Source organism: Anastrepha ludens, chromosome 2, assembly GCF_028408465.1.
Source record: "Anastrepha ludens isolate Willacy chromosome 2, idAnaLude1.1, whole genome shotgun sequence".
NCBI classification, from domain to species: domain Eukaryota; kingdom Metazoa; phylum Arthropoda; class Insecta; order Diptera; family Tephritidae; genus Anastrepha; species Anastrepha ludens.
The window spans coordinates 45,664,023-45,678,862 of NC_071498.1; the positions used below are offsets into that span (position 1 = coordinate 45,664,023).

Genomic DNA, 14,840 nt, shown 5'->3' on the forward strand with positions numbered 1-14,840 from the left:
TATTTCTGCAAACTTCGCATTATTTCGATTTTTTGCGTATTTCACCAACTAAAGGTCAAGGGTAGTGTCGTATTATGAGCTCACATGCACATTCATATGCATATTCATATGTGTAAAATTTTGTTGCAAAAAGAAAGCAGCAAAGAAGCGAACAAATAGAGAAAAGTAGTATCTACATACATACATATACTCGTATGTATGAATTTTCTTGCTGGCTTTTCAGTAAACACCACAACTAATTCGCCGATGAATGAAAGGCTAGCCTTGCAAGCGTAGATACAGTCACTGGCCAGCAAATATCGACAGATGTCTACTGCTGAAGAAAAACTAAACTAGTTAAACTTTGCGTGTTGTAATGTACAGAATTTAATATCATATTTTGTCTGTTCCTCTTTATTTTCCCTAATTATGGCAGTCATACTTTTAATGTAATTTATTAGCATATTTTTGAGCTCAGCGTCATTATTAGAAAAGTACTTTACTTGTTGTAAAGAAATGTTGAAGAAATTCAGCCGCGTTGGTTCAAAGCACGTCTATGACAGCGTAACAAGTGACGAATCTTGGATCTATGCATATGAGCCGACAGCAATCGACAGTACGGCTGTTCCAAGATGAGCAGTACGGGATCAGATCTCTATTGTAAATACTCAGCGGCCTGTTCCGCTTTAAGGCTCAGAGTGAGCTCACAATGGAAGACTGTCACACAGATTTATAACCCTCTCATTCTCTGCTTCGAAAGGATTTTCTCAGTGAAAATCCCTTCTAGACTGGAATAGTTTGAAGAAGATCCATCCCCCAACACACCCGTTAAAATCTACACAGACAGATCTAAAATGGACACCGGTGTAGGATCAGGGTTATATTGCGAAGAGCCTTTTTTCTGTGAATCCTTCAAACTATCGGACCACTGTATTCTTTTTCAAGCGGAAATAAACGCTATTCATAATTGGTGATAAACAGAATATCATCAGAAGATATCTGCATTCTATCAGACAGCCAAGTTGCTCTACGGGCTCTGGGTGCATTCTAAATAACATCAAGGAGTGTCTTACATTATGATGGCTAAACAGTATCGTATTATCTTAAGCTGAGTTCCAGGCCATAGAAATATACCAGGGAACTGTAGGGCTGACCAACTTGCAAGAGAAGGTATCTGTATGACAAACATGGACAAACATAAATAATTTTATGGGGGTACCTCTCAAAATTTGTAAGCTTCTTGTTATGGACGCACTGATCAATGCTGTAAATCAAGGATGGATTAGTGCCAATACCTGTGAAGTGGCTAGGCAAACATGGCCAAGGCTAAATTTTCGTCTATCCAAGATTATTAAAGATTGGGTAGACTTCAAATTAGGACTTTATTAGGGGCTGTAGGAATGAGGAGGAGTTGAAAACAATTGAACCCATTTTGTGGTCTAAGTGGCATCGCTGTCCGCGCAATGTGTAGATGTGAGATGCGGCTGCCAAACCTAACCTAACTAACCTAAAACGAGTTTAATCCAACAAGAGTTGTTCGCGAAAGAATCACTTTCGTAAGATCTAATTACGTCGTAACTGTACGACTAGAGCAACTTAAACGAGCCAATTCTAAGTGGTGCACAACCTTTTGTTTGCCAGAAGTATTCGAATAATCAAGGAAAACCAGTCGCTGAATTCGAACCATCTTTCAGCAAGAGAATGCGAGCTCTCACATATCGGCTCACTCAAAAGATTTTCTGAGCACTCAAAAGATAGAATTAATGTGTTATCCGCCTTACTACAGCCCTGATTTGACACCTAATGATTTATTTTTTGTAACCGTACATCAAAACTAAAATGTGAGACCAACGTTTTTCAAGGTTTGAAGTAGATTTAAAATCCCTTAAACAGCTCGTTTTGGGGGTATCCACTGCTGAGTGGCAAAAGTGCTTTGGTTCAAGCGAATACAGAAGTGTATTGACTGCTCAGGATAATATTTTGAAAAAGAATAAACAATAGGTGGCGCTAAAGTCGACTGACTTATACAAATCTTATTAATAGTTCGATTTATCAAAGCTCAGCACTCAAACAAAATTTTTTATTTAGTAAAAAATCTATTCAAAAACAAAATTAGATGATTATATTTATTTATCTTCAATTTAAATCATTTTATTTCATGGCTTTTAGTTATTGAGTTTTTACTCGTATTAAAAAAAGTTATGCCTGAAGACGACGGATCCCAGAAGAATTCCCATAAATTCATGTTGTTTAGGAAAATAGGCATAATTTAATGAAACACGGTTTGTAGGCCGCTGGTAACATCTAGTAGTTTATAAAAAAAAATTTAACCATTATTTGCAGCAAAAATTTAGAATTATTACCAAAACAATTTCCTATATCGCTGCGTTTCTAATTAGTTAACCAACGCTGTTTGTGCTTTATCGACAAATTCTGTGCAGTGTGCGTACTTACAAATAGGCAGACACATATACAGGGTGGCTGATGAATTTTGCTACATTAACAAACTCAAATAACTTTTTTTTTAGTGTATGGAATTCATTTATTTTTTTTTTTCAGTTTATTGGGAAATTTTCGTCGCAACTCTGTCATAACAGTCTGGGCTATGTGAGACGTTGCCCCATCTTGTTGAAACCACACAGATTTGAAAGGAATTCTCTTTCGGCGTAGTTCTGGATAGAAAAATTCTTTCAGCATTTTCAAATAACGGTCTCCAGTAACCGTAACGGTGTGACCATTTTCTTCAAAAAAATAAGGCCCGATAATACAGCGTGAAGAAACCGCACACCACACTGTCACGCGAAGAGGATGCAATTCCGTCTCGTGGAGTATCTGTGGGTTAGAAGTACTCCATATTCGACAATTTTGTTTGTTCACATTGCCGTTTAAATCGAAATGGGCCTCATCAGACATGAAAAGGGAGTTTAACATGTTTTGGTCTTCTTCCACCATTTGCAGGATCTTCTGGCAAAATTCCAAGCGAATCGGCAAGTCTGCTGCATTCAGTTTGTTAACCATTTGAATTTTGTAGGGAAATAAGTCTAAATCTTTGTGCATTATTGTTTGCAAAGACTGTCGGCTGACACCAAGTTGAGCAGATAAGCTTCTTGTTGAAACCCTTGGATTGCTTTGTATAGCTGCAGCTACAGCAGCGATCGTTTCCTCCGTCCGAATTGGTGGGTTTCGATGATAAGGCCTTCTTGCGACTGTTCCTTGCTCAGCAAAATTATTCACCAGTCTCATTATGGTCCATCTGCTCGGGGGATCGCCGCCAAACATCCGCCTGTACTCTCTCTGTCCCAAAACTACGGACTCCAGTGCGTGATAGCGGCGGACTATCCAAATTCTTGTTTGCGTGTCCCAGTTATCCATTTTAATAAATTTTAAAGATCAATCTGCAAATTAAAACAAAAATGGAACAGATAACTTAAAAAGAAAAAAAGTTATTCAATTTTTTTTTGGTAGCGGCTTTCATCAGCCACCCTGTACATATGTACATGCATTTTATTTGTGTTGGAAAGTAATTGTTGGAAAAGTTCTCTCCATTCTTCTATTTCGCCGCATAGACCATTTTAAAAGAAGAACTTTCTTATCGTCATTGGAGTAATGAAGTTAATAGCGTTGCTAATATCTATACCCATGTTGCTAATATTCTATGCACATATATATATACCAATTATCTTCCCTTCCGCACCTTTTTCAACTTATCGTAATTGGTTCGTTGAAGCTGCGGTCTTTGTCAATTTATTGAATTCTTTTGTTTGGTATATGAGGCTAATGATTTCTGGGGTCAAACCACAAGGCGATTGAGGGAAAACTCATTTCAAATTTATATTTAAAGGGCATTGGAAAAGTTTGTGTACAGTGTTACCAGTGATTGGAAAAGTAATGGAAAAATGTATTAGGGGTGTTATAACTAAAGAATAAAATGCATTATTAGGGTAGAGATGTGCTGGGAACTAAGCAGATCTATTGTGATTAAATCTCTTACCTAAGAATGTTTGAGTGACTAATCACTTTGGAGTGTTTTATGCCCAATTTTAGGGAAAATACCATAGTGGCTCTATATGCGTTTAACGCTTAAAATTACGTAAAATAGATTCTGCCGTGCATCAACCAACTCTCCCGCACAACCACCCACAATAAATTGAAACGACCCTAAAATAGAACTCTCAAATTCTTTCCTGCACTGAAAACTCATACAAGTCTCTCCCTGCCTATTAGAAATTTTATTCCAGCTTTATGTTGTTCCTACTTATTTGACACTTCTTATTTTACGGTCCCGCATCAACGAACTCCAATGCATTTTGAAACCCACACGGAATGCAAGTTCATCTTCACCCGTTGCTTTTTTGCCCCTACTACCAACGGATGCCACATAACGCAATTTATGGGCAACAAGATCTGTCCAGAGCAGGCGAGTTGTGTCTAAGTATGTCGGCTTACAATCGACTTTTATGCAAGGCTTTAGACTGCTCGATTATTCCATATGCATATTCATAAACGTTTCCCGCTGCTTAGTTTTCAACAGTAGATGACATTATGAAATTATGTGAATTGTGATCTAAAAATGAGGTCAAAAACACCAGAGGAGCCATATAAAACCCCAACCACCCGAATCCTAATTTGGTTGAAATTGAAATTTGAAAGAAAGGCTTAACTTGCCTAAGCACCGAGAGATTGGTTACTCTTAACGGGGGAGCCTGGTTTATAAGGTCAAAAAAATCAATTTTTTTTTTCGTTTTAAGCGATTTCTAATATATTTCAGAATATTCACACAAAGTTACAGAGCCTAATTCTCAATATTTCCGTAGATACAAAACCAAAGGTAGCCGAGCGTTAGGTAGTTACGCTGTGACCGGACAGCTATAGTACAAACTTTATCTTCTTTTCTCGACTTTTCATTTTTATGATTTCTTTGAATTGGCGTACATGAATGAAAAAAAAACTAATGAACCTTTTGAAATGAATCATAGCTTGTTCCCTTCAGTATTAAATTCTCTTCTATTTGAACTAACAAAATACATATGTAGATAAAAAAAATTTTTTCAAGATTTTTATACCAAGTTGAAGTGAATTATTTTTTATAGAAAGGCATTTTTTCTTTAAAACCTCCAAAAAGTTGAAATTTTGGAATTTCTCTCAGTTTTCTTAGTTCATCTAGAATAAAAAATCATGATAATTAGAAATCCATTTAAATTTTTTGCTTTAGATAATAATTACGAGCTGTATCTTGTACGCCAGTTGGAAACTCCAGCGTTGCAGCGCTCTACTAATTTCTATGTTAAACATTTTATTCAACTTATTTTAACCAGTACAACAATTTTTTATACTTTTTAAATTTTCATTAAAAGATAGAAAAAACTTTGCAGTGCTAAATTTATTTTTTCCTTAAAAAAAAAAATCGCAAAGAGATGCAATTTTTAGACCTCATAAACCAGGCTCCCCCCTTAAAACACTCACGCTAAAGAGCCCATTGTATTCGCAGCTCTGGAAAGTAAAAGGATTGATAATCAAGAAGGAAAGGAGAGAAGTGACAGAGAGAAAGATGTAGAATAGAATAGAGGCAGAGACAGAGATAGCTAGTCCCGTTAGAATTTTTCAGATTCTTCTGCAAATCTGAAAATATGCTCCAGTTTGAGAGAACGAATTTTCGTAGCCTTGCTCTAGCAAGGGCAGGACACTCACAGAGAAAATGCTCAGTGCTATCCGGCTCTCCTAAGCAAGACAGGCAAATTGGGTCCTCAATGATTCCAATGGTGATCATATGCTGGCCGCATGGGTTTTGTCCTGTAACAATACCAACCATCTACCGAACGTCTTTTCTACCAAGTAAATTGCATACATAATCGTTGATCCATTCCATGATTCCTGCCTAACTAATTTCGATTATTTTCCCTAGTCCCTGGGGGTTAACCGCTGATCCGCAGCTGGACAATTCATCAGCAATTTAGTTACGTATTCTTTGAAGATTCAAAACTAAATTCCTTTCCTTGTCTCGAAAAATCGGCCCAATCTTAGGTATACTATAAAGCTGAGATATCTATGAGCTACTGTTGGTTTGAAGTCAGGGGGAATCGATGAATTGGGGTTCTATTGGCTATAAATAAATTAAATTGCGTGAAGAGAGAGCCAAGTTATAGAGCTCAACTGCGTTTGGCAAAGTTTAACATCCTTGTTCGATTTCTGGAGACCCTCAAAATAGGTATTTTTTCATCATGATTTCTTCAGTCAACCCAAATATTTTAAATTCATGCAATTTTTTTTTGTATTTGGATCAGTAAATAATCAAAAAGTGTTAAATCTTGAAAACAAGCTGGGTAAGGGAGGGATTCATAACGGAATTATTGTTATTTGCCCTTGCGATTGATCATCAACATCATATCACTACAGAGCGGGGTGAACCATTGCTTTCGTTACAATTCATTCGTGGTGGTCACATTCTACATTCTAGATTCTACGAATCTTTTGAGCTTTGATGTACCTGATAACATTTACACCCCTGATAAGTGTGTCTAACTGGTCGTTGTACCGAATGCGCCAAGTGCCGTCTTCAAGTCGCACAGGTCCATATGTGTAATTTTTTATAATCTTTCTTTCAAAACAATTTAACTGATCCGTTTCATTGGCTTTCAGCACTCAGACTTCGCACTCGTATGTGAGTGTAGGTCTTATGTTCTATATATTCGTAGTTTCTGGCTTCGAGATTTTTGCGACTCACGGAATCTCATTTAGTTTCTTCTAATATGAGGTAATTTTTGCTCCAAATCAGCGTCGAATCGATTAAAACGCTCTGCATAATATAAGCTAAGTGATCCACACAACCTATGAATTGGTTAATCACAGAAGCCACCGAATAATGTTATATTTACCGCCTTCTCGGGGCTTTACTCATATTTTGTAAATACTTCGACTTCGCTAGAGAGCACACATCCTTTGGATATCAAAAGTCTATTCCACATCTGAATTTTCTGCTCTCTGATGATATGAGGGTCCTTCTTTGTTTTTCGGCGACTAAATAATTTCGCTCCTAAAAAAATCAGTACTTACTACAAAGCTAAGCGTGCCATCTTTGAGAGAAACAAATGAAATGTTACCTCTTTTAGAACTGTTCCGCTCTATGCATTAACCGACTCTTAACTAAACTTTTTGATTCGTCTAAGTGAATCGGGGGAATATAGCAATAAAGAAAGTGGATGGTTTAATAAAGGGTACTGACTATGTTGACTGTCTTAGTTTCGTTGTAATACCTGTATTTACATATCTTTAACAACCTCTTATCTGCAAAAATTCTGAAGTTTGCACAGCAGAGCAAATCTTTAATTATGCGCTCACATTGGATTTCTCACGTGCATCTGGCTTATTTTCCACTTAAGTTCTTGTTCTTCATGTACTTTTAATATTGGTAGGTCTTTGGTTTTCGCTTTTCCCTTTCATGTTGTTACTTCTGTTTGACTCTCTGCTTGTTTTTCATCGCTTTGTGATTTTCCTTTCTCTTCATTGCTGCTAGCGTTGCTGGCGCTTTTCTCCATTGACTTGGCTTTTGACTGGTTGTTTTGCTGTTGTTGCTTTTATGGCTGATGCTTGAGGACCACCGTCGTGTGTCAGTACTGTCGGCGACCGAACGACCGAAAGACCGATCTAATATGGCTATATTAAATTTGTGTACATTTTCCTGCGTGTGCATTTTGGCTAGCCCAGTAAGGAGATACCCTGCAGGAAAAACCTGAATTATTACATTTTCTGAAAATAAACCGATTCAGCGTCGTTGGTGAATGCTCTTATACCTTTTGTCGACACAAATGTGTTTTTTAACAGTTTTCATTTTATTATAAAAATTTAATAAGCCATAATGCATACCAAATATCTTCCTAGAAATTCTAATTAAAAAGCATGAAATTGGGATGAAAAATGTGTGGCCTTTTTCTAATTTTTGTGTATAACTTTAAAAATGGATTTACAGGGTTTTTCAACAAAAACTTACGAGTTGCAAAATAATATTCCAACTCGGTTAAGTCAACTATGGCAGTACTGACATAAACTGTCATTGATTCGCAAAATTAAACAAAAAGAGAGCAAGAGAATATGATGTTTAAATGGAAATTTTCCACGCTCTTTTATGATTAATCACAATAGAACCATATTTGAAGTTGGCAGAACTTCACACCAGGTCGTGTAGCAGCTTTATACGAGTTGGACTCTACTGGGTAAATATATGCGAGTTGTGTTGTTGTTCGATCACATCGTTCAAGTGAAAACATCGTCACCATTTTTATTCGAAAATATGGCTGGAACTTAACAACCGAATTTTGGCCTATCCTTGATGATATGGTTATAACAGGCTTGTGGTTTCAACAGCAACGTGCCGCCACCAGGACAGCCACCGAAATAATGAATTTATTGAAAACCAATTTTCCCGATCGCATAATTTCATGAAATTTAGTTGTTAATGGCCACCACCTGCAAGCGATATTACATCACTGGATAATCTTTTGTGGGGCTATGTTAAAATTAAAGTTGGAGTCTATACGGAGTGATTGCAAATTGGGATACAAGAATGGACATTTATAGCCGCAGTCCAATATCATATTTCTTTTATAAAAAAATAAATATTTGAATCAGTTTCACCTAAATTATTTGTTTTGGAAAATAAAGTTCTTGCTGAAAAACCCTGTTCAAAAAGTTCCCAGAACATCCGCAAGGTGATGCTCTGAGTGTACTGATTTGAGTTGATTTTTTTGTTTTTTTTTTTAAATGTCCACATTTGTAAGTAACATTCTTACCGAAATTTTATCGCCATTAGTTTGATATTTGTAAAAGTTACGCCATCTTCTACCTCTGAACGTGTTTTCGGTCTTTTACAGTTATAAAAATGGATTTAAATTTGCAACAATCTAGTTTGTATTAAATTTTGCGTTAAAATGGATTGAATGGTGCGAATGCCTTAAAAATGTTGGGAAACTGTTTGGTAATGAAACAGCCGTTTACGAGTGGCATGAACTATTGAAAAGAGATCGTGAATCCATCGAGGATGACGAACGGCCTACGTAGTACCGTTGATATCACCAAAAACATGATTTCAAAGGCTGAATTCGATCTAACGTTCATCAAACGCATCATTACTGGAGACAAGACGTGGGTTTATGAGTATGGCACGCAAACCAGACATTAGGCGAATGCGTTGAGAGCTCCGAATGAACCAATATCAAAAAAACCATGTCATTTTCAGTCAAAAAAGAAAGCGATGCTCACGGGTTTTATGGATTACAACGGTATTGTGCACCACGAATTTTTGCCAGAAGGTCAAATATTTACGTGAAGCAATTCACCAAAAAAGAAAGGATGTGTGGAAAAACAACTCGTGGATTTTAAACCATTCTAAAGTAATGTAGCGGCAGGCTGATCACCTATCCTGTCAGAAATCAAATAGATTAACGAAACCAACGGGAGACAAGCCTTGGCGCGGCTCTATGCTCCCGAGAGGAGTGAACAAGGAAAAAACAAAAACAAAAAAAGCAACGTCCCACAGTGCCATCATTATTTTTGAATAAGAACGAAAGAAATACCATCCAACAGCCATCGAATTCGCCTGATATGGCTAAATTTTTTTCTGTGTGATCGCGTCAAAAAACTTCTACGGCGAATGCCTGGATCAACCGAAACGAAGTAATGGAAAAATCAAAGATGGGCTGTGATGGCTGTTCCAAAAATAGTATTCTAGAAATGTGTCGAGAGCTGGATCAAACGTTGGCTGACATAGGTGCGTTGCAGTTGATGGGTAGTACGTTGGAGGTGATAATATCACTTTTGAGGAATAAAATTTTATTTTCTGAATGTGCTCTACTTTTATAGAAAATAATGAATATTAGAAAAAGGAAAATAGTTAAAACTGGTGAAAATGTTGGTGTGATATCGTTTTGTCGAGGGGTGTATATTTTACACCCTTTGTTTGTCGTCCTCATTAGTGTGCGGTAATTTTTCGTACCAGACTCATGCACATCCATAAGTATGTATCTACCAACAGTCGGCGTTTGCTCATATTGTTGTTATTATTGCTATTGCACTGATGTATGTATTATTTACCTTCATAGTTGCGAGTGTTTTCGTGGGTGGAAAAGCTCAGATTGGGTTCACACCATCTTAACCGCCAGCCTTTCCGCACTGCTCTACTCCCTCTTTATTCAGCTCTTGTTCTTATTTTGCTAGCTGTTCAATTTGGTTTGTTTCCCTTTTTTCTTTTGTTCATTACATTTTCTTCTCTCTGCATGGACGGGAAAATTGCACTGCAAATCGAATTAGTTGTGTTCTTCGATACCACCGTTGCATGAATGGATAGCGGCGAACAGTCAAGTCATTGCTGTGATGCGCGAAAAAAATCACACAGTTGCGCGTATAAATAATACAATAAGAAAATAATAATAAAAATAAAAATAAGTTATCATAATTCATTCATAGATGCTATGTAGATGGCTTAATGTGGAAAATTGCATTGCAAATGAAATGTAATGTAAAAGTGAAATTGTATCAGTTACTTACTCGTACATATCCCATATCTTTGCCACCGAGGGAAATGCTGCTGTTGTTTTTTTTATCGCGTTTGTTTTTGAGTTGACGTGTGTGAAGCGAGTCAACCGGCGACACCGAGAGTTGTAGCGCCGCACAGATGCAATTTCACTGTCTGGCCGGCCAGACAGCAGCAGGTTTTTGCGGTGCCTCAATTGATTAGTGATAAAGAGTTGGTGATAAAATTTTCCAAAGAAATTGCTCATTTGTGTACAATATGTATAAATTAGCCACACCTTTGATTAGCATTTTCTGGTTGTATATTTTTCTTGCAGTCGGTGCTAAAGCTGTGAAATTAAGTGCCACAGAAGAAGAAGCGGTGCTCTACAGCTGCAGGTTGCATATTGAAAATCCTTACTGGAAGTGTAGTAGTAAATCGCGTAAAAACATCCCTCACCACCGCTTAAGTATCCTCCCTCATCGCGCACGACGCCCGCTATCAAAAGTGTAGCACATAGTAGCTGACCTTCGTATTCGCATTTAGTTCGCACCGGCCAGCAAGGGCATCATTCTAGTGCTCGCCCTTCGCATGTGTGTCGTCCAGCTGAGCTTGCCGGTTGTGCCCAACTAAGCGGCACGAGCGACGTTAACACCAACACCAACCAGCGACACGCTAGTGACATCGTCGCGCCACATGCAACTCTTTCCTTACTTGCACTTACACTTACTTCCTCAATAGCAAATAGCAATAACTAGCAAACTATCTCTATAAAAACAAAACACAACAACAACAGCAACCATAAGATGTTCAATTTCATGAAAAAGGGCGTATCCTCGGTGAGTGGTGGTAGCAGCGGTGGCGGCGATGACGAGAAGGAGCGTCGCAAACGTGAGAAGAAATTGCGTAAAGAGGCTAAAAATGCTGGACTGCTTTCGGGCAGCATGAGCACCGAGGAGCTGCTGCGACTGGACGAGGTATATGGAAATATGATTTTGATTTTTTTTTTTGTATAAATAAAAATGTTTATGCTTTGTTTTAATTTTCGTAGGTACGTCGCTCACTTAAGATACGCGGTCGCCGCAAAGAGAAAGAGAAATTGCCTAGCGGCATCACAGCTGATTATAGTGCGGAGTTTTTTGCACAGCTGGATATCGACCGTGCAGCGTTGAGCGCCGAATTAAGCGGCGAAGGTGATAGCATTTATGAATTGGATCGCGGTAATGAAGAAATTGTCGCATCTGTGACGACCACCATTGAGAGTCGTTATAATGGCGCTGGTGCGGCTGCTGCGGGTGCTGGCGGAGCTGCAGGTGCAATGGGCATACATTCCATGCTGGTGGGAGCCGCGGCGAGTGGCAATGGAAAGGTGATTGTATAGTGGTGAAAGTGTATAGTGGATAAAATAATTTGAGACAAAAGTGTTCTTAAAAGGGTAGAGGTATTTTGGATTAGGGACAACTGCAAGAAAATCTGCCAGTCTGTGATAGGATGGGGGCAGGGTCTATGTTACAGGAATGACTTCAATTTATATGCTGGTATTTTTGCCGCAGCCGTAGCCAAGTGGGCTTGTGCGTGACCGAACATTTCGCTGGTCACAGATTAGAAAATCGCCAAGCACCTGAGACATCATGTGGGCGAAAAAGTTATATTTTTAAAACGCTCTCGTCTTGGTAGCCAATGAAGATCCTTCGAGTGTATTGCTGGAATGAAACAGCCTTCAAAATCCATCATCTGCCTGTATAAGGCTACATAGAACTATAGTGCGTCATTCAGGCGTACACCACAAAATTGAAAGGAAAACGGCCAAACGTCTAAAAAGGGCATACGTGTTAATTGTATACATGGTCCGGCACTCGAAGTGCCAATTAAAAAGGCCATACATTTAGTTTGGAAAATTACTTTTATTCAATTCAAAGTAAAAAATGTGTCAAAATAATACAAAATTAAGAATCAATTTACTTTTTTGCTCGATATGACCACCTTTAGCCTTGACTAGGGTCTTGCGACGGTCCACAAACGAATCGCAAGCGGCCCGAATGTGACTTGCAGGTATTTTGGCCCACTCGCGGACAATGGATTTTTTCAGCGCCTCGAGACTGGTGAATCTTTTAGTTCGGGCCTTGCTCTCCAAAATGACCCGAAGAGAATAATACATCGGATTCGTGTCTAGTGAATTTGAGAGTTATTGTGTGGACGTTATGTTGCTTTTTAGCCATTCTGGGTTCACTCGAACTTTGTGAGACGGTGGCGAGTCCTGTTGAAACGTCAATGGTCTATCACCGAAATGTTTGTCTGCCCACGGCCTCAAAGAAACCTCCAGAATACTTTCCCGACAATATTTCGCATTTACCTTTGACGCCGGGCTCGAAGAAAACGATTGGAGCGCGCCCATCCATTACCTGTGGCGGATGCTGCCTCCTGGTACCAATCGATGACTCAAATTCTCATATGAACAGAATTGCTCAATTTGAAAAATTTTCTCGTCAGAAAACAAAATGTTCTAAAATTGACCGATTTCGACCAAGCGAAGCAACTCTTCGCTCTGTCAAGTCTGACCTGTTGCTGCTTTGGTGTGAGATCATGCGCCTTTTGGATCTTGTAAGGCCTGACTTTGAGATAATTTTTCAGTATGCGGCGGATATTTTCAATTCTTTCCCCATTTCACGTGACGTTGCAGTCTTTTGGTGACCACCTCCATGACGTTTCGCGTGGTACCAGTATCATTGGAACGAGTAATAGTGCGATAAACAAAAACTTTAATTTCTTTAATATAATGCAATCAGACTGTTACGTTTGAAATCCGTTACAAAAAGTTTCCGTGCGCTTGGAAATAATACTCCGTAGCCAATTTACCGCGCGGTCCGAAGTTGGTAACACTTCGAGTGCCGGACCCTGTACATATTTCTATGCTTGGATTAGACACAAGTGCAGGAAGTAGACCAGACTATCCACACTGTGGGCGCCAAGCTTGGAACATCTCGTAACATTTTCTATATATATATATACTTAGCGCGTACACCCTTTTTGGGTGTTTGGCCGAGCTCCTCCTCCTATTTGTGGTGTGCGTTTTGATGTTGTTCCACAAATGGAGAGACTACAGTTTTAAGCCGACTCCGAACGGCAAATTTTTTTTATGGGGAGCTTTTTCATAACAGAAATACACTCGGAGGTTTGCCATTGCCTGCCGAGGGGCGACCGCTATTAGAAAAATGTTTTTCTTAATTTTGGTGTTTCGCCGAGATTCGAACCTACGTTCTCTCTGTGAATTCCGAATGGTAGTCACGCACCAACCTATTCGGCTACGGCGGCCCCCGAAGAACTTTAACTAGTTAATAAAAGCCGTTTAATAATTGAAAATAAAAAAATTTAAAATTTCGTTTCACATTTGCGAATTTCGCATTTGCAGAAATTATGAACTCTTGAATTTTTATTGAAAAACCTCAATGACAAAGTATAAAATATGATAATGTGAGTTTCTTCTTCTTAATTGGCGCTACAACCGCTTACGCGATTTTGGCCGAGTTTAACAAAGCGCGCCAGTCGTTTCTTTCTCGTGCTAACCGGCGCCAGTTGGACACACCAAGTGAAGCCAAGTCCTTCTCCACCTGATCTTTCCAACGCAGAGGAGGCCGCCCTCTTCCTCTGCTACCACCAGCTGGTACCGCATCGAATACTTTCAAAGCCGGAGCGTTTGTATCCATTCGGACGACATGACCCAGCCAACGTAGCCGCTGGATCTTTATTCGCTGCGCTATGTACATGTCGTCGTAAAGCTCATACAGCTCATCGTTCCATCGTCTGCGATATTCGCTGTTGCCAACGTGCAAAGGTCCAAAAATCTTACGCAGAATCTTTCTCTCGAACACTCCAAGCGTCGCTTCATCGGATGTTGTCATCGTCCAAGCTTCTGCGCCATACGTTAGGACGGGCATGATGAGAGTCTTGTAGAGTGTTAGTTTTGTTCGTCGAGAGAGGACTTTACTACTCAATTGCCTACTTAGTCCAAAGTAGCACTTGTTGGCAAGAGAGATTCTACGTTGGATTTCAAGGCTGACATTGTTATCGGTGTTAATGCTGGTTCCTAAATAGACGAAGTCTTTTACAACCTCAAAATTATAACTGTCAACAGTGACGTGGGTGCCGATACGCGAGTGCGCCGACTGTTTGTTTGAAGACAGGAGGTACTTCGTTTTGTCCTCGTTCACCACCAGACCCATTCGCTTTGCCTCTTTATCCAGTTTGGAGAAGGCAGAACTAACAGCGCGGTTGTTAAGGCCGATGATGTCAATATCATCGGCATACGCCAGCAATTGTACGCTCTTATAAAAAATTGTGCCTGAGCGATTAAGTTCTGCGG

At 39.1% G+C, this 14,840-nt stretch overlaps 1 protein-coding gene across 4 annotated transcripts in view; it reads left to right on the top strand.

Moving 5' to 3' along the window:
• The window catches only part of LOC128870262 (unconventional myosin-XVIIIa), a 255,787-nt gene that overhangs the window by 21,571 nt on the left and 219,376 nt on the right, over positions 1-14,840 (top strand). For 3 of the 4 annotated variants that reach the window (XM_054112870.1, XM_054112875.1, XM_054112865.1), the window contains exons 2-3: positions 10,818-11,457; positions 11,532-11,849. The exons of the other annotated variant lie outside the window; for it this stretch is intronic. In XM_054112870.1, the coding sequence (XP_053968845.1) occupies positions 11,287-11,457; positions 11,532-11,849 (489 nt within the window). In that variant the 5' untranslated portion in view covers positions 10,818-11,286. The remainder of the gene's footprint in view (positions 1-10,817; positions 11,458-11,531; positions 11,850-14,840) is intronic. 4 annotated transcript variants of the gene reach the window in all.